Source organism: Pipra filicauda, unplaced genomic scaffold, assembly GCF_003945595.2.
Source record: "Pipra filicauda isolate LSUMZ 115617 unplaced genomic scaffold, ASM394559v2 scaffold39_size4671491_pilon, whole genome shotgun sequence".
NCBI lineage: Eukaryota > Metazoa > Chordata > Aves > Passeriformes > Pipridae > Pipra > Pipra filicauda.
In genome coordinates this window covers 2,608,968-2,635,044 of record NW_024104531.1, presented here as the reverse complement: position 1 = coordinate 2,635,044, position 26,077 = coordinate 2,608,968, and the positions used below count along the sequence as shown (strand labels likewise).

General features: G+C 38.2%; 1 protein-coding gene across 3 annotated transcripts in view; it reads left to right on the top strand.

Annotated features, from left to right (window-relative positions):
- Window positions 1–26,077, top strand: part of TRIO (trio Rho guanine nucleotide exchange factor) — a 248,627-nt gene that overhangs the window by 133,349 nt on the left and 89,201 nt on the right. For all 3 annotated transcript variants that reach the window (XM_027738974.2, XM_039385174.1, XM_027738975.2), the window contains exons 16-26: window positions 6,769–6,888; window positions 8,318–8,509; window positions 9,319–9,468; window positions 10,959–11,073; window positions 16,483–16,598; window positions 19,829–19,951; window positions 22,739–22,933; window positions 23,045–23,160; window positions 23,712–23,778; window positions 24,551–24,660; window positions 25,743–25,812. In XM_027738974.2, the coding sequence (XP_027594775.1) occupies window positions 6,769–6,888; window positions 8,318–8,509; window positions 9,319–9,468; window positions 10,959–11,073; window positions 16,483–16,598; window positions 19,829–19,951; window positions 22,739–22,933; window positions 23,045–23,160; window positions 23,712–23,778; window positions 24,551–24,660; window positions 25,743–25,812 (1,374 nt within the window). The remainder of the gene's footprint in view (window positions 1–6,768; window positions 6,889–8,317; window positions 8,510–9,318; window positions 9,469–10,958; window positions 11,074–16,482; window positions 16,599–19,828; window positions 19,952–22,738; window positions 22,934–23,044; window positions 23,161–23,711; window positions 23,779–24,550; window positions 24,661–25,742; window positions 25,813–26,077) is intronic.

Here is a 26,077-nt window from a genome sequence, read left to right as displayed (position 1 = left end):
TCCCATTATAGCTGTTCCACACCTCCTGGAGAGCTCTGTTCCCATTACTTCCAGCTGTATAACGTCTTTCACTGGGAGTGGGGAAGGACTTTGACCACCTAAGAAACTTCATCCGCCGTTAACATCAAGTGCGTTTTTTTAATTTGCATCACCCATCCATATTGCTGCATGGATCTAGAGTACAAGTCATATGAGGACCAGCTGAGGGAGCTGCAGTTGTTTAGCCTGGAGAAAAGTAGGCTCAGGCCAAACCTTATCGCTGTCTGCAGCTACTTGACAGGAGGTTGTATCAAAGTGGGGGCTGGGGGTTTTTTCTATGTTTTTTTTTTCCCAGGTAGCAAGTGATAGGACAAGAAGAAAAGGCCTCAAGTTGTGCCAGAGGAGGTTTAGGTTAGTGTTGGGTATTTAAAAGACATATAGATGTGACATTGAGGTACATGGTTTAGTGCAGTGCTGGGTTAACAGCTGGACTTGATGATCTTAAAAGTCCTTTCTGACCCAAAGTACTTTGTAATTCTATAAATACAAGTCAAGTATTTGAAGTGTAGAGCGATTTGAACTAATGTTAAACTCATACTTTTATCATCTGTGTGGTGATGCATGAAAATGCTTAGTCATAGTCCCTGCATACTGGCCTAATTCTTTTTGGTAAATTGTTTGAAACATCTACAAATAGTGATAACATAATATCAACACGGTTTATTTTCCGTGAGAAGAAAAACAAGGTTATGCTTTTCCTGGCAATAAAGGAGCAACTTTTGAGGTCCTTATATGAGAAACACCTAAACCTTTGGCGAATTTGAGAAACTGTGGGCAAAACCACTGAAGTAGGTGAAAGTTTAAAAAAGAAACAGAACACTAGAGAAGGTAAGAAGTTTTGATCTTTCTCACACTTGGCAGCATCACAGAAGTCTGCCACAGTCTGTTGACTTACTGTGGTCCATAATGACTGCCAGTGCAACTTGTCCTTTCTTCTGCTTGTCATGAGCTCTTAAAAAATTCATCTCCCTCATGTGACTGTGACTGACAGCCCCAAAATTGCAAAGGAATATAGAAGGTGTCCAGTTAGGATTAGGAGAGGTGAACAAGAGGTTCCCAAAGTATTTCCAGGCAGTGGTTGGTTACTCTATTAGCAGCAGATGCAAAGTCTCTGTGTAGTCTTGACTTAAAGGAATGCAAGAAAATGGTCGTACCTCTGTTAGTGGAATATAGGCATCAATCAAATACATTATGTTCTATTTCTAGCCTTTGCATACTCTGCTGAACTGTCCTGTATCCATCTTAACACTTATCTTCATAAATGCAAATTAGAGATTACTCCTTTCACGTGAGTAATGGTTGAGGTACAGTTCTTGTAGATCAGGATAGTTTCTGTACTCAGTTGCATATTATCTTGAGGATAAAGGAAAAGAGTGCACATCTGTGAAGGAAAGAAAAAAATAAAAAAAAATAAGTGAATGCCAGCTGAGGCAGTCTCATCCCTTTGTGGTACATCAGTGGGTTAGGATGCAATGGGTTAGTAAAAAAAAAGAAATTGTTAATTTCCATGACACTGAAATAGCATTCAGTAAAAGAACAGAATATAGCACTTTTTAGGTAATGTTTCAAAGAGACACTATTTAAGTAGTTATCTATATTGCATGATCACACAATAAAGTGAGTGCATTGCTCCACTAGCTTTGTTTGTATGCAAGTTAAATGTGACAAGAAAGACACATGTGTTTAAATCCTGTGTTTGTGGAACAACTGTCCTGTATTTTGGCAGATATAGACAGATTATGAACATCACAATTGTAGAGGAATATCCATGTTGCACTTAGTATGTGATTTGTAGGTCCTTCTGTAAGAATTTCGTAACTTTTTTGAACTACTGCTAACCCTGACTGAAAACTCAAGCTGAAGTTCAGATTTTTAAGAAAGCACTTGAAAAAAAAGGGTTTATCCTATAATAAAGATATAGGTTGTACACTATTCTAACCAACTGGCTTTTCCTGGTAGACCGGGATTTGGAAGAAAAATGTATTCTGTTTTATATTCCTAGAACATACCTCTATATGTTGAATTATATGCTGTAGTAGGTGTGAATTTTCAAACAAACCAACATAAACATGTAGCTGACAGAATGTTTGTGTATTACTTTTCCAGATTTTTATTGCACAGATTAACCTGCAATACTTCCCCAACCTGAGACCTAAAAATTGAACAGAACTAAAACTGAATGTTAGTACATTGTCTCACAGGATTTCTTTTGATCCCCTTTGGAATGGCTTTGAGGCTACTAACTCTTAGTTTTGTGATTTCAGTTGCATTTTCAGACAACCATATCTGATTTATTTTAGTTTTTGTTAAGTATCAGAAAGCATGATTTTCTCCTGAATCCTCTACACTGGGAAAAACTTCATAGCTGAGCAGGTCACAGCAGGTGCTTTACCTGAGAGTAAAATGGCATGATAAACCTCCTCTTCAGTCTGCTTTGTTTATATTTTGTTGCCTGAAGCAGTGAACACATGGTTTTCCAGTTCAATTACTGTGATTTGCTATCAGATTTATTGTTAACGAATTGGGTGTAAACACACTTATTATGTAGATGGGATACTGTCTCTATAGCAAGATTTCTAACAACATTTCTATTTGAATTTTTCCTGCCAAATCAACATTACTGCTATTGAATTTTCACTCACCCATATGTATATATCTATCTGTATAAAATACATAAAAATATATAGCTTGTAGTCATGCAAAGAGGTTAGACTGAAATACAACGTGAATTTAGACAAATACTTGCAAAGATTCTCTTCAGTACTAGGTAGTGAAACTTGTAGCGTAGTGAATTCTTATCATATAAGCACAGAAAGAAGATAAAAGCATTCAGTATTTCTTCTTTCTTAACTAGTGTACCAGTACTTCTGCATTGAAGTTCTATAGATCAGGCCTCAGGACTAGGAGGAAACAAGGGCCAGAAGACAAACAGAGGTTTAAAGAAAACCTGCAGAGAATTTACTTGTCAACTTGATATGTCAGAGGTGCAGAAAGGGCAAGACCAGGTAGAAGATTACAGTGTAGAGAAACCTTGGAAGATTGGGGGAAGAGGTTTCTGACTGACATAGGAAGTGACAGCTATATGTGGGGAAAAACAACATGGAAAGGAAAATGTGACCATTTTTTACAGGGCAGGGACATATGAATAGGTGGAGGCAGAGAAATATAATATCTGTCTCATCCAGAGCTCCACTTACATGTTTGCCAGACAAAGGTTTTTTATTAATCACATAAAATACAGCTGTTGGATTACTTATTGCTGCAATCACTCCCGCATACTCACTTTGTAGAATGAATGCTCTATTCTGTTTAAGGTCAAAATCTCTACCAAGCTCCAAACCCAGTCCAACTGGTTTTAGTATGCTCATTAAGCCTTTTTAGTGCAGTATTATCTGCGGTTCCGATCACGGTGTATGTTCTTGGGTATATAACTATATATTCATATCTGTACAACAGTGTACAGATACTTGTATCATCAAAAGTACCTTGAGCTGCTTTGTCTTTCACAAGGAGATCTTTTAGCTTGGTACTTGAGCTCTGATTATCCCAAAATACTACTCAGGAAGAGTATCCTGGCACTCTGTATAATGCCATATGGATGTGAAAGCATAGCTAGGACAGCAGACTGAAGCAGGTTGTCTCATAATCATGTTTAGTCAAAAATCAGTCCAAGAAACTAATCCTAAATCAAGCATTTATCTAACAGACCTGCCTGTTTGACCCTTTCAAGTGTCCCAAATTCTGTTTCATTTCCACTGTTTTGCTGATGCTGTACTGATGTTTTTATAGCCTGCTGAAAGCTGCGAGGGGAAAGATGGGGGGTGTGGTTCACCCAGTCAGTGAGCTGATGGGATCATGCCAACAAACCTGGGAAGGCAGCAGCCCTGGAAAAGGAGCATGCTCACTATTTACTTGATATTACTATTCACTGTTTACTTTATATTTTCCCCTTGAGTCTGAGCAGAGGGCAGGGGACTACTGGCAGAGTTCCTCCTGTGAGTTCACCAGCTTCTGGACTTGCACCCTGACCCACACCAAGCCGGAGGGCAAATCATTGTGTTTGTGTTCTGTGCTACCTGTCTCTACTGTGTATGGCGGGATGCCGAGTCAAGAGGAGCTTTTGATTGATGCTGTTTAAGCATTTTCCTTCATTAAAATTCTCGAAGAAGGCTAAATCTATTTTAGAGTCCTAAGAAGGTGTGTTTTGTTACACTATACCCGGAGGAATTATTTTGTAAGGTAGAGATGGAGCTTAAAACCACTACTACTAAGACAAAATAGAAATAAAAAAGAGATTTAAAAAAATCTGGGAGGTGCTGTCATGCCCTCCATCTACACTGCAGACTTATTCTTTTCCACAGACTTGCAGAATTTATATAGAAGAATTAAAATACATGCTATCAGGTTGGAAAAAAACTTGTTAGCTATTTGTCGTGCAGATAGAAGTGGGAAAAACTGCATTAATAATACAACAACATTGCAGTCTGGGTAAGTGTAAGACAGAGGGTTAGCTTGTGATGCAGATTTGAGGCAATAGATGTTGTGTCAAGATGGCTAGACCTCAGTTGTTCAAGCTGTTAGACTAAATGTTACAGTGTACTTTGGATGTAGACCACATGTGCTGTTTGGTTTTGAGGAACTGAGTTTTAATAGGTAGTTTTCTCGGTTTCTGCCCGTGTTTTCAGTCTATGACTACAGTCATATCATCCTGATTACTTAATAATAATGTGGTGCAGTAGCATTAATGGTAGTGTCATGTGTGGATCACTAGATGAGAGTATGTAGTGTTGACCTAACTGTGATTTGGTATTTCAAATATTGATTATCAGTGGTTAAAGGTCTAAAATCAATTAGTAGGAAGGAGTTAGAGAAGATACGCTTAAACTGGTGATGTTCAATCAATTGGGCCCAAAGGAATTCACCGTAAAATACCTAGAAAACTGCCTGAAATAATGTCATAGACAGTGCTTATCATTTCCAAACATCAGGAGATTGGATGAGATTCTGGAGGCCTGGAACTCAACGTCTACTTCTCAAAAGTGGGAAAGGACTAGCTAAGGGAGGATTACTGGTCAGCTACATAATTCCAAGGAAAAGTATTGAAACAAGTAGATTACTAAACTTGAACAGTGACAAGGAGAGGAGAAAAGGCATACACATTAATTAAGCATAGCTTCCCATTGATAAATCTTTTTTTTTTTTCTGACAAGGTAACAGCTCTTCTGGGAGGGGTGGAAAAGCAGTATTAAAGCTTTTAAAATAGTTTAACTCAGTCTGTCTGGCCCAAGCTTACTGTGAGAAAGTCATATAAGACTACATTGCCATGAATGATAACTTGCTGAAAAACCATAATCAGTAACAAAAGTTATTGAGAGACTAAATGGATTGCAAAACAGATTTAAAAATAATAAAAAAAATTTAATCTGTAGATGAACTTGTAGTATCCAAATACAGACATGTTGTCAGTCAGAAAATGTACGTGTTAGAGTAGAGATTATGCTTTTAAATTTGAAGTTAAAGGCAAAAGAAGCTGGAACGGGGATTTGAGTTTAGCAGAAGGCACTGGATTGTGGTCTAGAATTATCTTGATGTACGGGAGAATTGGGCTCTAAGAAGGATATGAGTTTTCATAGTGAAAAATACGGAGCATGATGTACTGGCAAGAATAATCAACTGAATAAATACAGGTCTGATTACTGGCTGGGCATCAGTTCCATAGAAAAGTTGAACAGATGACAGTGGATAACCTGAATTATGTCCAGTTTTACTCAGTATTTGAAAACTTATGACTGAAGTCATGGTTATCAACTGGAGAGAGCTCATAAAAGAGCAGTGAGAAAAATAAGGCAACTAACTTCACGTGGGAGAGATTGAAGAGAGAGACTGTGGTCAGCAAGAGAAGTCTGAAGGGGGGACGCAGGTAATGTTCTTGATGGAGAGAGGAGGGGGAAAAACAAAGCTGATGCTAAGAGGGAGAAAATGCCTCATTTTCTTCTTCCTCCCCCGATTTTAGGCAGGAGAAATGAAAGCCAAAATTAAAGCAAGAGAGATTTGAGTGTTAGACCTTAGAAAGACTTAGGGTGATAAAACTGGCTAGTGAAAGTGTGAGATTAGAGTCTTGAGTGACGAACAAGGTAGAGAACTTTTGGGAGGGGTCTTAAAGTTGCATGTTCCTGTTGTTGATAAGGAATGTACAAGGTGGTCTCCTGAAGCTTCAGCCCACTGGGGGATTTTTCCAGTTTCACTGAACATGTCAAAGAAGGCACATTCTGAAAACTGAAAATCTTCAAGCAGTTAGAAGACACTTAATGGTCGCATTTTTCTCAACATTAATATTCAAAATTATTTGCTTACTTTTTGCTAGGCTATATGTCTTCAATTTACATTACTGACACTGGCTTTTAGGCAAATATTGCTTGTAACTTGTTCCAGTTTTTCAGGTGACAGAAGCGGTATTCAGAAACACAACCTTGCTCAGAGTATGAACTGAAACCACAAGCACGTAGTAGTTGACTGAAAGCTGTGAGTTGTTAGCTCAGTGAAATTATAGTAAATGTCATTCACTGTGCTGACTCTATATATATAATTCACTGTAATATGTAATTAATAAATGATTTTGTTATAAATTCCAGTACTAATGTGACCATAAATGTTTTTGTCCCTACAATGATACTTTTTTGCTAGTTGGCAGTGGAATTACATTTTTCATTCTCTTCTCTTCTGTTACAGGTTTTGGGCTGGATCCGAAATGGAGAGTCAATGTTAAATGCTGGGCTTATCACTGCTAGCTCTTTGCAAGAGGCAGAACAGTTACAGAGGGAGCATGAGCAGTTTCAACATGCAATAGAGGTAAAACCACCATTTTAGTGACCGTAGTCAAGATGTCTTGTATTACAGTTCATCAGTCTCTCTAAATAGCACTTTTGGGTTCATGCTACAATATTTTTAGTTTAGGAAAAACTGTTGAACTAATCTTATGGCAAAGAGATAAAAACACTTACTGGGAAGGTGGTTTTTTTTGTTCTTGTTCATTTTGAAGCTGCAATTCCAGGTGAACATCTTTGCAGTGCCTTTTTGCATCTTTGTGAACTGATAGCGGTTCACAGTAATTTTACTGGAAATGGTGTTTTCCTTTGTTAGAATGTTGTTACATTCTAATGCTAATTATAAAAGTTAAAAATAAATGGAACAGCAAGCATCAGTTTTATGTATTCTGATGTGATCCTTTAATGTTTCCATTTTTGTTTGAGAGTAGGTTTCACTGAAATTTGTGTGGTGGTGTGTCAGTTCCCCTGCCATGACTTCAAACTAAGCTTATTAAATTGGTCATATTGCTGCAAAACAATAGGCAGAGTTCTTAAGATTGACTAAAATGCAGTATTATTAATTTATATGCACTACTGAGGGACTTACAGTAATATTGAATATATATAGCATATATTTTTAAAGAACTTCTGTTGAAATATTAACGATGTTATGATTGTTTGGGTAGACTATTTTCAGAAGTACTCTGACTTGCATTACCTCTTTCATGTTTGTTGTCTTTTACTATATGCACCCTCATTTTGAGAGCTTTGGTAATTCCTGAGTGTAAAAATCATGAGACCTCTAGGTGTTTGTCAATTTAAAAATAAATTACTGGGAAGCTTAAAATCTGTATTTTCTGGATCATTCTTTACTTAGATATAATAATACTTAGTATTTAACCCCTTCTTTTGTTTTTTTATTCCTTGATTTTAGGCAAGTATATGTTTACGCAGACAAATACAGTTAAAAAGAAATTTGCTTACAATTAATAGAGAGTTGTCTTTATTTACTGACCTTCATGCCTACACCTTTCTTTGTTCACTATTGATGTGCAAAAGACCTGGAGTTAATGCTGTAAGGACAGGAATAGCAATCAAGCCAAAATAAGATGTACATCCTTTTCATCTTTTTTTAAAGTGAAGAGAAAGAAAATCAACCTGAAATTCATAATTATAACAGTGTGTACAGCAGCATAGATAAGTCACATGTGGCTTAATGCTAGACAGTGACTATTTGTTACGAGCTGCTGTTTAGTGTTGATTTGATGATAAATCTCTACAGGACTTAACTTCCTTTGTATTTGCATAGAGAAGTCACACAGTAACTAATATTAGACAGTTATTTTTAGTTGATGGGTGTTTGTGCATGTATAGAAGTGTCATTGACACAAGTGGAAATGTGACCCTTTGAGGTCTTCAAACAAATGAACTCAAGTGCTCCACTGAACTCCTGAATTTTCACCTCTTGTCAGAAAACACATCAAAGTGCCCTGCAGGTTCAGCAGAAGGCAGAAGCAATGCTGCAGGCTAATCACTATGATATGGATATGATCCGGGAGTGTGCAGAGAAGGTTGCTTCCCATTGGCAACAGCTGATGCTGAAGATGGAGGACCGTCTCAAGCTTGTGAATGCCTCTGTTGCCTTCTATAAGACTTCTGAACAGGTACAGAAATGCTACATGACCTGTGTCTGCCTTGGTTAATTCCTCAGTGTGGCACAGAACAGCATTACCTTAAAAATGATTGCCTAGGTTTGGTTGTATTTACCCATTTGCAATAGTTGCGGTTATACAAAAAAATGGAAAAAGCAAATCCTCTCACCAGCTGCCTTAGAATGAGAAACCTTGTGCTGCAGCCTTTCAATAAATTAAGGTGTCTTATAAAGCAACAACTTTTTACCAGGCCTGTAGTGACATGACAAGGGGCAGTGGTTTCAAATTCCTCATATTCTTACTTTTTTATTGAGAAAAGTTTTGTAGAATATTTTCAAGATAAGGCACACTGTACAAGTTGTATTGTTGGATTTTTGCTTGTTTCAAGAAATTTTGCTTAAACCATAAACAAGTTACACGTAGGTTTTAATGAAAGTGCTTCAGATGGCTAATTCTAGGTTTTTTTGTGGGAGTCAGAGAAAAATCAGCTCCATCCTACTTGTCCACAGAAAAGTTTGGGGGAAGGTTGGCAAGGTTGCTTCCAGTGCAGTCATAACTTAAGCCCATCCTGTATTATGCAATCACAGAGGCAGAGAAAGATGAACAACTTTAGGGATGGCCTCTGAGCAATTGCACACAAGCAGGCCAATGCTTGCAAACCTACAGCCAAAGTTTGTTGCCTTCTCATATGTCCTGGTCAAAATATGTCAGAAGCTGAGGTATATGTAAGAGGTATATTGGTTTTCCTTTTATTTAGGCTTGAATTTTGATTTTTTTCTCTTACTGAATTGTATTTGAGTTGGTCTTGTTTTTCATGATAGGTGTGCAGTGTGCTGGAAAGCCTGGAGCAAGAATATAAGCGAGAAGAAGATTGGTGTGGGGGAGCAGACAAACTAGGTCCCAACTCTGAAACAGATCATGTTACTCCCATGATAAGCAAACATCTGGAACAGAAGGAGGCATTCCTAAAGGTAAGGTTGATGATGTTTTGTAGTCTTTTGTGTCTTGGAAAACATGCAGGCAAATGCTCACTCTTACAGTTCTGAAATTGCTGTGGAAAGCAATAGTGCCCACTCAAACTACAGGTATGTCCCAAGGCGAAGTTGTGGGAAGTAATGTGTTAACTGCTTGTGAGAGTGATTAAGAGAATACTTTCAAGTGCATAAAATTGTAGCCAGTTTTATAAATATATTTCCTGTTGAACTTCAGTAGATGTCAGGTCTCCCAGTGTGATGGAAGAGGAATTGGAAATCACTGCTTTGAGCAACTGTCATTCTAAAGAATGCTTAAAGGCTGCTGCTTTGGAAGAGAAACTGACAGTCACATAGTGCCATTGCTGCCTATGCATCAGAGCAGCTCTCTGATGTACTTGGACTGCAGTGGAGTGCAGGAGGAGGAAACTGGTAGACAAGCATCTGGGAGTAGTTGGGTTTGTGTAACAGTTTTCAGATAAATTAAAGATTTTTGTTCCAACAAATGTCCTAGTGAAGAAGGATATTGATCATGCTGAATTAAATATGTAATGGATGCTTGCAGAGCAGTGTAACTAACTCTGTAATCAAAGACATTTTCCAGCATCACCATAAAAGACTAAGAGCATAAAACTTTTTTGTTAAAAACCTTTTTGTCCTCAGTGCACAGACTACAACACTCAAAAACATATTAGTGTAACTCAAAGTATACTGCCAAATAGATCCTTCTGCAGCTGGCATGAATTACCAACTTTGTCTTTAAATGGTATGAGAAATTATTTAGTTTCCTTTTTACTGTATCAAACCATGCTACCTTTAATCTTTTGAAGTAGCATTCCACATTCTGCGTATTAGAAATAAGGTAGCCAGCCCATATGTAGTGCTTGGTGTATTTTAAGATGAAGAAGACAGCTGAGCTGAGTGTTGGCATTACAGTGGCAAGGTTTGAAAGCTCTCAAGGCCTTGCCTTAATATTTTGAGGGCATGTCTTACTAGTTTAGCACTTTTGGTTTCACTTTAGCAGAGCATTTACTTTTTGTTTAAAGTACTAATGGATGTTTTGGAATATCCAAGTGAGTACATAAGCAGGTGCACTCTGTTTACACAGTAAACAAACTTCAGGTGGCACATGGCTCATACTCTAAATAAACTTGTCTATGAACTCTGAGTCGCACTAAAAGCTCAAGAGCAGGTAATTGCTTTTCAGGATCTTCAGATGAAAAGGAATAGCATTTTATTTGGGGTTGTTTGTCTGTTTTGTTTTGTTGTTTTTTTTTCTGCTAGGTAAGAAAGGTTTAACTCCTATTTGGTGGAAAAACTATTTTAATAGTTGGGTTGGCTTGGCTTACTTGTACAAAAATTTAACAACCAACGCTTTCCAAAATTGGAGAGTGTGAGAAATATTCAAAAAGGGGTGAAGAAGATCCTTAATCTCTTTCTGGATGTGTATCTGTGCACCTTCAAATAAAGTAATACCTCTGACTCTCTAGGCTTGCACGCTGGCTCGAAGGAATGCTGATGTCTTCCTGAAATACCTGCACAGGAACAGCGTCAACATGCCCGGGATGGTGACGCACATCAAAGCACCTGAACAACAAGTGAAAAGTAAGGGGTTTCTTGTTCTTTTTTTGTTACACACAAAAATATGGTCATCACATGCTATGTGTGGTGATGGGGCAGTGAAGCTTGCCCAGGTGGAAAGAGTTCTGTCAGACTTAACAGGAAACAGTTAAAATTGCTCGCACACTTTGAAGGATCTGCCAGTCTTCGAAGTCTTTTATACTCAAGTGAAGTTGCTTGGAATTTATTTATCTGCTGCTTACATGTAATCTTCTTTCAATTTGAGACTCAAATGTGCTGTTTTTATTGAGACAATGAGATAGTAAACTTCAATATGATAATGTTTGGTCTGAAGCCAGATGGGAGCTCATTGTGCATTCTGTAAGTTCCTTGGGAGTGCCAGTGATCCCACTGGTAATCCCTTGAGCTATGCCCTTGGGCCCTTTATATAGTTTGAATCAGTATTGGATAACTTTATGAAGTATAGGATAAGTGACATCATATTTAAATTAGTTGAGTAGATAGGTAGTACCTGAGGTGAAGCAGGAAAGAGCTACTATATGAGGCTTGGCTTTTGCTATGATTAATAATATGTTGTGCAGCTTTAAGGTATAATATGCATTCTAGGGAATCAAGAGAGAGATCTGTAGGGCTTTCAGGGAAGAAAGAGCAAAAATTAATAGGATATGTGTAACTGATGTGTGAGGTAGGCAGAACAGAGATCAGAGAGATTCAGAAGTAAATATTGCATTTTACTAATTTAATTGCGAGTTGTATTCCTCTCTGTGCATTTTGAAGCTGTGACTGAACACTCTGGCTATGCTACAGACTCAAAACCAGAGAAGTTTAATTGTGTAATTAAGTGCTGTTTGCAGCTACCCAAAGGGGGGTTGTGCGTATGATGGAGCCAAACTCAAGAGGAACATGGCGATAGGTCCAGAGGAAAAGTTGCAGCAAGGAAAATTCTGTAATGGGAGAAAGTGTTACAGCAATATGGAGTAGAGCAGGTAGCCTAGAGAGGTAGTAGAATCTCTGCCCTCAAAAATTTTTGGAACTTAGTTGAACAAGCTCCTGAAAAACTTTGAAGTTAGTCCTGCTTTGAAGAGGAGATTGAAACAGATGGCCTCCAGAGGTCACTTCCGCTCTAATTTACTTGATGACTCTACTAGAAAGGGACATGCTCACTGCTTCACTTTACTGCAACGGAAAAGTAGTTTGTGTTAAACTTACCCATATATCTGACAGTGCTCAAGTTGAAGGTCTTCCTGTGTTGAATTTTTGTGTTGGAAAGATAATTATCGGCCATACTTTTCACTCTTAAGGAAATGATTGGATTGTGGCAGTTGAAACTTTTAGCATGTAGAGCTAAGACAAAGGATTGTTTTTCCACTGTTGCCAAGACATCAACATTTATAGAACTGTGCAAGACAAAATCTCAACATAACTGCCAGCACTATCAATAATTGAAGAAGTGTTGATGACGTTTGTCACATTTGACTTTGTCTCAGTAGTAGACAATGAAAACAAAGCAGAAGCAAGCAGGAAGTTGTAGCTTATTGAGTACTAGGCAAACTTTTTAAAAATGCAGTTTGGAAATCTGTGTAGAAACAGTCATTCTGAGAAAGGTAAAATGTGTTCAGATGAGGAAAGAGTAGAAAGGTCTCCTCTAATATCCTTAAGAATAATAATTATACGTCAGAACCATAGTGCTATGCATGTTCTGTGTACATGTAAAATTCTAGATGAGTGATACATGTCTAAACAGCAGCAAAAAAAAGCAGCAAAAATCCCCAAGCAGAAAAAATAAGCTATGTGCTCTAACTTTTTTCCTCTATAGACCATGTAATATATGCTGCTGAAAATTAAAGTTGAGTCGAGATAGAACTAGTTAGGACTCCCTTCGTGTTAGGTCTCAATGGTATGGCAGTAGCTGACCAAATGATTTAAAAGTTAATTCTGTTCTTCATGTTCACATATGCATGTAAGGAAAAAAAACCTCTCTTCATCTCCTTTTCTAAATGGAGGAAAAAAAATAGAGTGTTTATTTTATTTTGGTGAAATAGAGATTACATGCATTTTACTAGAGCATTACACACTCATACTCAGGTGTATGCTTGAAACTGGCATACTGCACTCAGTATATAGTACATTGACGCTTTAAAAATTTGAGTAACTCCTGAGTTTGGGTTCTTGCAGAACTGCTGAACATTTTTAAAAAACCTCATTCAGTGGCGTACTTGATTCTTATCCCCAGCTGCAAATACCTAGAAAAGCAATGTCTTAATCTAGGTGAAGTTTAGCTAAGAACATGCTTCATGGGAAACAGGAATTGCAGTGATACTGAACTCTGAGAGGTGTCCCTCTGTCCCTGCATACCAGTGTAAATTATTTCTTTGATGTGCAGTTCAGAGTATCCAAATACTCTCTTTATTTAGGAAAGAGTTGTGGCCTAAAACTGTGCTGTGGCAGGTAGATTCAATTGGTGACAATTACTCAGAAGTAATTAAGTTAGCTCAGAAATGGGGCATCTTCATCTTTGTTTCTGCTGCTAAGTTTGTATGCTTCTCTGTTACCTGTTTCTGCTGTACAGGCTGCAACTGAACATTGTACAGGAACTTGCCTAATGGTGCTTATATTTTTAGATAGGTTGATAGAGGGTACAGGATGCATAGAGACAACTGAGAGCTCTTTGAGCCTGGAAGTTTAGAAAATAGTCCTAACAAATGCTGGAATCAAAAGAAAATAACAACAGAGACTGTAGTTCAGATGGCTTGAGATAGAGCTGTTTTTCCAAACCTAGTATTAAATATTGATGTTCTATAACTTTCTTAGAGTATTTTATAGAATATTTTTTCTCTTCCTTGTCAGTCCAAGAAATTAATGGCACTAACACTGACAGTGCCCAGCCAAATATCTCTCACTGCCTTGCCATCTGTATCATGTCCTGACAAAACAAATGCTGTTCCAGTTTGCTAAATTCACCTCGCTTGCTCTTTGTCAGAACTACTTTGCTTGCGTCACTATCAAGATGTCTCTTTTTATATGGTGTGTCCAGCTGGCTGTGTTGCATTGTACAATGGTAATTGTGTCCCACCCACTCCTCCCCAGCTCCCTCCCTCCCTAAGTCTGGCATATATTCTGAGCAGGCATTTTGGAGGTGACATAAGGCAGAAATAAAACCGAGAAAGCAGGAGAGGTTCATAGCAGATCAGCTCATAGCTTGGCTAAGGGACAGATCAGTTGAGGCTTATTTGAGGGGAACCTGACCAGCAGAAAGAAAACCTTGGCCACAGTGACCAGATTCCAACCAAAAGCAAGTCCTGGGTGATCTCAGCACCCTGTGGCAAGTGGGAATACTTGCTTCCAAGGAGGAGGATGTTGGCAGTGATGCAGACAGGTTTCATAATTCAGAGAGGCTGTCACAAGTGGTTGTGTTTGGTCCCAGATAACTGATGAGGTAGACAGAGATGCTTTTTCCCTCCATCTTCTTGTTATTTGAGCTTCTCTGTCAAACTGTATCTTGGAGTTGTTAGCTTTTGAAATGTGAAGTATGGTGGACCTGCGCAGTGGGGGAGCAGAATGCAGAGACCTTAAGGCACCTGGCACCTGTTATCTTCCATTTGTAATTGTGGATCCCGGAAAATAGCCAGCTGTAGGTAGAAGAGAAAATCAAGTAAAGCTTTAGTGTGAAGAATGAGCCCTTTTTGTCATCTCTTCTGCTAGACCTCCCCTTTGGCTCTGTGCACTTCTGACAGAATTACCTGGTGGAGACATTGGGTGTCCCCATTTCCCTGTGACTCAGCTTGCCGTCTGGGTTTGCAGTAGCTACAAAGTCAAGTAGAGCTGCTTCTCTGGAAGCAGCTGTAGTGGACTGATTACAAGATGAGTCTGCTTTACCATTGTCTTGAGCATGGAGTTTAAAAGCCTTGATGCCATAGCTAGGCTGCTGCAGGAGGCGAGCTACTTGAAAAAACTCGAGGAGGCACCTAGCAAGCTAGCAGAGGCAGGTAAATGAGCAAAAAAGATAAAAAGTTGTTACAATCAAAAAAACACAGAAAGAACTCTCCCATATAAGGTATGCCAGCTAGATCTTGCTCGGAGACTGGGGAACCAGCCAGTGGACGCTCACGGCCCATCTTGGTACCAGGCATCCTTTGCTCGGATACTGGTGAACTGGCAAGTGGGCACCCAAGGGCTACCACAGTGAGGGTATTTAGGGCTGTGCCCAGGGGCTGCTAGGGGGGAGCTGCTGCCACTCACTTACCCTGCTGCTTCGGCTTGTTCCTCGGAGGATACAAGGCAACCAGGAAAGAAGCCCAGCAGAGATCTACCAGCTTGCAAGCCAACAGCACTTCATGGTGGTGGTAAATCCTGTCCTGTGCTTTTAATAGTTGCCCTTAGCTCTTCTCACTTTTCTATCTTCCTTCTTTCTCTCTGCTCTTTTGTGTTACAAAATAAAGTTGAATTATTGTTTTGGGATCCTGCATCTGGCCTCGTTTGTGTCTTAATCTCGCTTATGGGAATGTTTTTAGAACCTGGTTCCCCTCTGCATCTAAGCAGATCGGAACAGCAGCAGTGGGTAAAGTGAGCTTTATAAGAAACTGCTAGAATTTCTTTGTTTGGTGATAAAAGCCATAAGCATTAAAGAAGCAGAGTTCCTTTGCTAGGAACAATTTAAAAGTTGGACGTATGGAATTGCATGTTAATAGTGGGATGTGGATGTGAATTCTCAATGGCAGACAGTTCATGATGCTCAGGAACGGAATAGCAAATTGTAAAGTTAATTATTTGATTACCTGGAAATTCTTTCAAGGGTCAGTGAACATTCATATTTGAACAAGTCAACTTAATTATACTGTGTGGGTTTTGATTTTTTTTTTTGTGATAGAGAATTATAAACTTACTAATTGTCTATTTTTATTACTTGAGTTTCTGTACATTTATTGTCTTTTTGTGCTGCATTTGATCTTGTGGTGACTTAAGGTTGTGTATTTGTTCATATGTATTAAATCATTAAAATACTTTATAGGAAACTGATATAATAAGACAATATTTTTTTAATTGCGATTAATATGAGATGTTAAGCATGTAGTGATTACTTGTGCATGCTCATTCTCTCTGAGGTTCCATTCAGGAACCATCTTTATCAGACTACACTTTCAATTCTGCTATAAGCAGTGGCAGTCTCTTCATGAAAAATATTTGAGAGAAAAAAGAGTGTCACTAGTAAGTTTTAATTGCATCTCTAGTTTCTTTAACCAGCATTTCTGTAAGTAGTGAAAAAGCAACACTCTGTTTTTCATGAATATCGGGAAAAAAACAAAACAAAGAATAGCAGAAAGAGTAAGCGTATAGTAAATTCTACAATATAAAGTACTTTATTCTCCTGATTTTAATATGATATTTCAATTTTGGTTATAATAACCTCTATTGAAACTATTTTGATTTCTTCAGATATCTTGAATGAGCTGTTCCAGAGGGAGAACCGTGTGCTGCATTATTGGACCATGCGTAAAAGACGTCTTGATCAATGCCAACAGTATGTGGTGTTTGAAAGAAGTGCCAAACAGGTGAGGGTTTTATATAAAAATCCTCTTTGGTGTGATCGAGGTTTGATATACACTGTTTTGTCTCACAGTAAAATATTTGCCATTGACTTCAATATTTCGAATGGCTGAAAGATCAGTGGTCAAATAGAAAGGTAAATTATTTGTCTTTCCTTTAATACAGAAAACTAAATTTGTTGAAGCGGGGTGCCTGTACTGCTGTAACTTAAAGGTGGTGTTTTGCTTTTGCCAGCTTCATCTGGTACTGGCAAATCTCATTTCTGCAAGCTTGTGTTTGACAAATTGTTATGCTTGTTAACTTTTACACACACACCTAATTTGTTGGGGGGAAATAACTGGCAGCAGCATTTTTCTCAGACGTTGCGGAAAAAATATCTAATTAAGTTGACTGACAGTTCTAGAAATCTGACAAGTTGGATAACTCGTTAAACAATAATAGCTGAATTACTTTGGTTTTTCAATTCTGTGTATATTTGGTGTCTTGCATGGTAGATCCACCTCTTTTTATTTTATTGAGTTTACCAGTCTGGAAAGAACTATTAAGTAACTACCACACACACAAAAAAAATCTCCTTTACTAATCAAAACACATGCCATAAAAATAAGTAGGGGGGATCAAGGCAGAACGAGTAACTAGAATGATCTGCAGTGGTCTCTTACCACTTTTTTTTTTTAACTGGATATAGGACAAAGAAAGGAAACTATCTGTTCCTGTTCTACAGAAAAGGGCACAACGCCCATAGTGTGAAATATAGTTAGATCTACTTTAAAGGACTCAAAAAACTAATTTTTTATTTCTTTCTGACAGCCAATTTAGACAAAAGTTTAAATACTCGTGGTCTGTTTTGCTCTCTTGAACAAATTCTCCAGTCTGTCTTTCATGCTTTCACAAAGAAATTAATATAAATCTTGGAGTGAATTTGAAGATTGATACCTCTTTAAAACAACAACGAACCTCTTCACTACCCCTACCCCACTTTTGAATAACCTTAATTTCAGCCTCTACCAAGCACATGATCTACTTGGTTTTGTGTAGAGATTACTGACTAACAGTCAAACAGTAGAAATAAAGATCTGTCAGCATTTTCATTGCAAATCCCATTTTTCAGCAATCACCAGTTCAGTCATTGAAAAGCAAAGCGAACTAAACCATATATGGGACTCCACACTGATTAGCCAAAAAAATGGGAATGTTGCTGTCTTCATTTAGATTTCTGTTTGGAAGATGGAAAAACACATTCATTGTGCTTTCAGAACTTGATGCCCTTGCGATGGAAACAGATACTATAGTAGTTTGTGAGAACAATGGTAGATCCTCAAATCTTTCTGGAATTCAGGACCTATCTGATCCCTAACTTGATTTCTCTAGTTCTTGTAATGATAGCTCACATGAAATGAGAGCTGATCTAAATTGTAGGAATTAAATCAGGATGAACTTTGTCATATTGTGCCTCTAGAAAGCTCCCAACAAGTTATGACAGGATAACATTTCATTGTCATGGTGAGTGTATTGGAACTAATTGATCTTTAAGGTCTCTTCCAACCTAAACCATTCTATGATGTGGGGAGGGGAAGGTTTTGTTCCACTGATTCCAGCATTGTGTAATAAACCCACTAAAAAAAGGTAGAGGTTAAAAAGTTAAAAGCAAGTATCAAATGTTGTTAGTAATATCAGCAGTAACCATGCTGCCTGTCCATATCAGTCTTCATTTGCAAAAATTGACATTGGAATGACAAAGGGTGTCATAGAGGTGGTTGGTTGAATTGTTGCTTTTTTTGATAGTAGTTCAAGAGTTGTTGGTTTGTTTCCATCAGTGAACTTTTAAAGGTATAGGCCCATCTTCTCAGACTTGCATCTGTACTAATACGTGGCTAGGTAAATGGCATCCTAGCATTCACATTCAGTGTTGGATTTTGAAGGCTTTCTACTCACTTTAGTTTTTGTACCAAGATACAAAAGCATCCTAAGTGGAAGTAAGGGAATCAAAGTTGTTCTGTCACAACTTTGATCCGTTTAAGTTGTTGGTGGAATTATAATACAGACAATGCCTTTTCTGATTCAATGTAAGGTTGTGCTTTTGAAAAATACATATCTACTGTCCACCAAGATAAAACTTTTTTTGTTCTTGGTAATGTGGATAGATTAACTCTCATAATTTCAGTTTGTCCTTTTAAGGAAGGAGCAAGGACCCATTAGCAATCTACTACTTTTTCTCTCGGAGTGTTAAATTTTTGTCTAGTGCTGTATGTATTTACTGAAGTCACAGAAGATACACATGCATTAAGTAATAAGATGGTTCTAAGCAAGCTGTATTAAACTCTTTGAACATCTGATATTGACTTTGTCAGAAACAAGATGTTTCTGAGTTCATGTACCTCTATGTACTGCTGTAGGTATCCTGCATTTAGAGCTGCAAACAGTCTTCAGGTTGATTTTTACTGTTATGCAGCAGTTTGAGATGACTTGTTTTTCTGGGAGCCAGAGATTCCTTGTGACCACTGAGTTTTGCTTAAAAGGGCAGCAGATATTAATGGGGGTAGAGCATAGATAATAACATGGATCAACATTTTTCATAATAGTGAGCAAATAAGGTGTCAGGATGTGGAAGAGAAACAATTTTAGTTTGCAGTTCTTAGTTCTTGTCTTTTTCTACCTATATGTACATTAGTTGGTTTAACTGATACATCTCACCATTCCCTATCTGCTGTAGGTTGAATTTCTAGGAGCACAGGCTGTACTTCATGAGGCTGGAATATGTCAGAGAAAGAGTGAAGTGATAGTTACATCTTACGTGCTTGGAAATTTTAACCTACTCATTTGGTGGTTTTATGTACATTTTTACAAATTGGAAAATGCATATTTCTGAGTACAGCTGTCCTGTGTGGCACCAAAAAAGTGGTTTTTTTCTCAGTTGGGGAGTATACTACCAAAACTGTAAACACAGTCAGTTAGAACCTTTTAACAGTGGACTGCTATAATCCTGTAGTAGTGGACTTCCCTGAAGTATTCAGATTCATATGTAATTTTTAGTTCTTTAAGCATTGCTTCATAGACTAAGTGAATTATTTAAGAGTTATGAACTGTTTGATATTGTAGATGATTGCCACAAATGACATGGAGTAAAACTCACCTGTGGCCAATCTGTGTTTGTGAAATACTGATTACAGATGGTCTCTATTGGCAAAAATACATTGCCTTTTCTCTTACTTTCCTTCATTGTTGTTTTATTTAGGCTCTGGAATGGATTCATGACAATGGAGAGTTTTATTTATCCACACATACTTCCACTGGTTCCAGTATCCAGCACACTCAAGAGCTGTTAAAAGAGCATGAAGAATTTCAGATCACAGCAAAGGTAAAATAAACAAAATATCACAGCATCACAGAATAGTTAGGGTTGGAAGGAACTTCTGAAGATCATCTAGTCCAACCCCCCGCTGCCCCCTACCCCTAGAGCAGGTTACACAGGAATGTATCCAGGAGGGTTTGGAGTGTCTCCAGAGAGGGAGACTCCACAACCTCCCTGGGCAGCCTGCTCCAGTGCTCTACCACCCCCAATGTGCAGAAGTTCTTCCTCACGTTAAGGTGGAACTTCCTGTGGTTTAGTTTATGGCCATTACTCCTTGTGCTGTCTCTGGGCATCACTGAAGAGTCTGTCATCATCCTCTCGGCACCTGCCTTGAGATACCTACACTAATTAATGAGATCCCCTCTCAGTCCTCTGTTCTCCAGACTAAACAGGCCCAAGCTACCACAGTCTTTCCTCATAAGAGAGATGCTCCAGACCCCTCCTCATCTTTGTGGCCTCCATTGAATCCTCTCCAGTTGTTCCCTGTCTTTCCTGAACTATGGAGGCCAGAATTGAACACAGTACTCCAGAAGCGGCCTCATGAGGGCCAAGTAGAGGATCCCCTCTCTCCACCTGCTGGCCACCCTTCCTGATGCACCCCATGATACCATTGGCCCTCCTGGCTGCAAGGGCACACTGCCGGCTCATGGTCAACTTGTCATCCACCAAGACTCCCAGGTCCTTCTCTGCCAAGCTGCTCTCTAGTAGGTCAGCCCCCAACCTGTACTGGTACCTAGGGTTATTCTTCCACAGAAGCAGGGCCCTGCACTTCCCTTTGTTGAACTTCATTAGATTTCTCTCTGCCAAGCTCTCCAGCCTATCAAGGTCCCGCTGAATGGCAGCACAGCTTTCAGATGTATCAGCTACTCCCCCCAGTTTCCTATCATCAGCAAACTTGCTTAGGGTGCATTCTATCCCTTTGTCCAGGTTGTTGATAAACAAGTTGAATACAAGTTGAATTATGTAAGATTTGAAACAAAATAAAACAACCGAATTTCCCCCTGACCCTCAAAAGATCTCTCTGTGTTTCTACTGGGAATAGAATAAACTAGAAGATAGCTGACAGATAATCATTATTGTTACTGGAGCTCCATGAGCCCCTATGTGCTGTTGATTTCTCATGACAGAATTGTAGTGAGATAGCTTAAAAATGTTTTCAATACCTACAAACCTTGCAGGGCCTTCGATTTCCACTTTCATATCCTTGTGATTGTGGACTACTGGATGTTTATTTAGCATATAAAATACAAAAAGGCGTATTATTATTCAGCTATGATTTAATTAAAGGATAGTAGAAGAATTAAAGCTTTATTTGTTAGGTAACTCATTAAAGTATTCTGTGATTCTCCTGTAAACTTTTTTGTGTCATGGCAGCACAATGTAATACTACATCTCTGAAGGCCTCTACAGAGATGCAGATGTCACTCGAGAGGCTTACCAGTTTTCACATGTGAAAAACAGACAACCAGTGCATGACTGAAGTACCTGAATTTATGTAGCCTTGTCTGTCTCTGTGTTTCATTTTGTCACCTATTCAAACTGTTGCCTGTTTCCACCCCTTGGCTTTCTGACCTTCACAGAGAAATCATAGAGCCCAAGAAAGCAAGCAAGTGCTCATTTGTCTGAAGGACCACTTCAGAAGACACTTGGAGAGGGAGTTGGTCATGGGGACATGTGGGAGAGAATCCAGAAAAAACAGAGATCACTTTTGATTTTCAAATCTGGATTTTCTTCCATCTAAGCTTTGCTCCAGCCTTTGTTCTGCTGGATCCATTCCAGCGTGCAGAGCACGACTGCTCCCCCTTGCTTCCTCTGTCAGCCTGCAGATGATGTGGGTGCCCCTTTTCAAAGGATGTTGTTTGTGCCACTCCCTTGGCATTTTGCTACCTGTTGGGAGGATATGTTAGACCTTGCTAATTCCATAGTGAATGAGGGACCATTAGGAAAGAAAAAGAGTTAAAAAAAAAAAGAGGAAAAACGGATGACTTTTTTCAACTAACATAAGAATCAAGTTTTTATTGACTGTTTTGCTTAACTCCCTGTTAGCAAGGGGCCTGGCAGTACACTATACTCTTACGTGCTATCAGAGAGAGATCTATAAACTATCAGAGGGATCTATAAACTCATCCATTGTGCATGGTCTGTGATTTACATGAAAGAAGGTGCATAGTCTCAAGCACCTTGTTATTTGGGAAAAGCACTTAGTTACAGATTTGATGGTGGCTACTTTTTCTCTTAGTTTCTCTCGAACAACTGCGTGACAACAAAGCATAATATTGAAAAGACCTAAAGAATATAGTCTTAATCCATTAAAGAGTAAAGCATATAACAAGTCTTATCTCCAGCATTTCAGTGATGTCTAAAGGAGGTACATTTCTGAGACCAGATTCTATGAGCCAGGTCCAATTCCAGTGCTTCAGTGGTAATAAACAAAATACCCTCTTTGGCACCAAACCCCTTTGTATTGATGCAAGGAGAATACCCGTGCTCTGAAAAGCTTGCCTAGCTGAATTTAATCTCTGGGTTCGATATGAAGCACATTTTTGAAAGAAAAATTAACAACCTGCTTCTAGACCTGTAATAATAAAGCCCAAGGAAACTTACATTAATCTTATGATATTTTTATTAAGTAGAAGGTATCTGTTTATTAAGTAGAAGGTATCTGGGAAGAGAGAGGAGGAAGGTAGCTCCTTCAATGGCTTCTCCGGTTGCGCTTAGTAGCAAGTTAAGCAAAATGACCCCCTGCATGACAGGTAGAGCTGGTAACTGTACTATATTTTCCTGTTTTCATAGCAAACCAAAGAGAGAGTGAAGTTGTTGATACAGCTGGCTGATGGCTTTTGTGAAAAAGGGCATGCTCATGCAACAGAGATTAAAAAATGTGTCACAGCAGTGGATAAGAGGTACAGAGACTTTTCCCTGCGCATGGAGAAATACAGGACCTCTTTAGAGAAAGCTCTGGGTATTTCCTCCGATTCCAATAAATCGGTAAGAGAAATTTGGGTGTGATGACAGACAAACAAGCTTTACTTGCATTTGATTTAGCTGCTGTTTTTTCCTGTCTCCTTCCTTAATCAGTTCTTCCTTTCTTTAATAAAGAGCAAAAGCTTGCAGCTGGATATAATCCCAGCCAGTGTCCCTGGGTCAGAGGTGAAACTGCGCGATGCTGCTCATGAGCTTAACGAAGAAAAACGAAAGTCTGCCCGCAGGAAAGAGTAATAAACTTATTTATTTTTAATTAATGAGAATGCATAAATCACTCCTGATAATGAAACAACTGTCATGGCTTGTCTGGCCCTTAGAAATTGTATAAATGGTAAAAAGAGAGTGATATTATGTAGCAGCTTTTGTTGCCATTTATTCACATGCTTGTTCTCACAGATAATTCTAGCATGTCAGAATCTTAAACTTTCAAAACTATGTTAGACTTCTTTTAACATGCTTTTTTCCTTTTAAAAATAATGTGAAATAAATGTGTAAAGGGAGGAGGGAAGACAGAAGTTAAATAACTGTAGCAAGTGAAAAATGTTAGAGAAAAAATTCCATTTCCTTCCCCATTTCTTTTTGTGCTGGTTAGTAATGGAGGATGTTACCTCTTATGTTTCCTTCATCTGTTGTCCCTCTTCACATTTCAGTTCTCAAATTTTTCTCGCAGCAGTGGAAAAAGCAAAAGCTGATGAGGAGAAAGATATGTATTCATGGTTATTATGTATTCATAGTGATCTAACAGACTGAGATTTGATTATTCTTTCTGTTGTCACCTAAGGTTCATTATGGCTGAGCTAATTCAGACAGAAAAGGCTTACGTAAGAGACCTCCGGGAATGCATGGATGTAAGTTTGGTTTTTTTTCACTTATCCTTGAAGACAGGATTCAATCCATTGCTTTCTTTTTCTTTCTGGTTTTAACAGCCGAGCATGATTGGTTTAGAGTCATAGAACCAAATTAAGTATCTTTACTGCTATTAAGAAGAAACCTAGAAGTACATCTGATAACAGCCATTTCAGAACTCATCCTGTATGTTTTACTTTTTTCAGTAGTGAGTTTAAGCATTTGTTCCTTTCCCAGTTCATGGTGTGTGGGGGTTTTGTTTTAGAGAGGTGGGGAAAAGGAGGGGTTTACTTTATTTGCTTTGCTAGCAATAGAGAAGAGCTTGTGCTAATTCTCTTATTATCTGTATCACATGTTCTGCTACTAGCTGACTTTTTGAATAGAAATTCAGAGAGATTCCATGGAAAAGTGCCCAGTAATTGTTATGCTGAAGCAACTAATGTTCATTGGTAGTTGTTGCACAAAGCATGAACTTCTAGACTGCAGACATGACCTTGATAAGGAATATCCTGAAGCATTAGAGGTTGTCAAGAACACTATGCATTTTAAATGATGAAGTCTCAGGGACTATGTTAAATTGTCAGTTTTAGAACTTGGATTTCACTGTCAAAATCACAAGGTATATTTGACACAACAGGCACTGTCACAATTGGAGATGATGATGCTGTGTGATGTTTCCCTAGTTTCTCTCCAGGAATGCATGCTTACAGATACCTGGCTGCTCCTGTTGGGAGTTTATCATCACTTTTCATGCATCTTTTTTGTTCTGGGCAGACATATCTATGGGAAATGACAAGTGGAGTCGAGGAGATCCCACCTGGTATTGTAAACAAAGAACACATTATCTTTGGAAACATGCAGGAAATTTATGAGTTCCACAATAAGTGAGTGACTTATCTTCCATTTCCATATTACTTCTAAATCCAAATGATGACCTGAGGGGTTTCCTAATGAAAATACTGTGTATATGAAGAATGGATGCTTTTCCATTAAAAAAATCTGAAGGTTTTCCTCTTGCATTGGTAAATTATTTCAGTTGTTGCTTTTTGCAGCCGGGTAAGTACACTGTGAGAAGCTGTATTTTTCAGTCTCAGGCATCTTTAAGCTTTTAAGAAATTATTTGGATACATGAAAATTTTCTTGTAGGTTTTTTAATTGTTCTAAAGAGATAAAAACCACTGAACTCAATAGAATACAAACATAGCGCAAACATGAGAACACTGTCATTCTTTCAGAACACTCGTTCTTGATTTCCACGTGCTGCTGTTAGTCAGAAAAAGTAGGGCTTGCCACTTTTTCTTGGCTCTTCTTAGCTTCTGTGGAGATGCCCTGGCATAAATACATTTACTTGGGTATGGAACATGACGGAGGCTTGTCCACTACATATCTTCTGAATGCAATGGTTCCTAGGGAAATCTGTGTACAGAAATCTTGCTCTGAATTTTCCTTCTTTGTTAATTCATTGGTGTTTGTATTAGGTTATGATTTTTAAAGTAATAAAACATACTTAACATATTACAGACACTGATTTTATAGTTCTTTGTATGCTTTGTGTTAACTTAAGAACTTGAGCATCCAGAAAACAACTCACTTTTTTTTTTAGGTTTTTTTTTTTAATTGAGATGGAGGCTAAACTTTTCTTGAAGCTGGAAACAGGAGGAAACCTTCTTGATGGAAAACAAAAGAAATTACTAAATTTGTGTGCACACATATGTGTTAACTGCATGTGTGCTGGTTCCATTTCTGATGTTCACATGAGAATTTTTATTGAATTATATTTTATACTAGTACTTTTATTACAGATTTCTATCCATTCCAGTTATCTCTATTTCTTTAAATCATGCTTTTGGCATGAATTACAGCAAGTTTTCTAATTGCCTTTATTAACAGACAATAGATCCATATCTAGTGCTGTAATGAATATGTTTCATGTGCTTTGTACTATTTGTTTCTTTTCTATCCACAGTATATTTCTCAAGGAGCTGGAAAAATATGAACAGCTACCAGAAGATGTTGGACATTGCTTCGTTACTTGGGTAATAACTCAGACTTATTTTCAAAAGTAAAAAGGGAGATAGGAGGCGTGAAGGGATGGATTCTTACTCTCAGATCCCTTTTTAATTTGTAAAATTTGTGACAGTACCTCTTCCTTCAAATTTGAGTAAAAACATGTGTGTCTTTAACTGAGAAAAAAAAAATAGGGCACTCCTGTCATACAACCGTGCTTAGGTGCTCTTGAAATGTATGCAAGTTGCCTAAACCCATGTGCAGGTTTGGTTTGTCTTAGCTATTAATAACCTA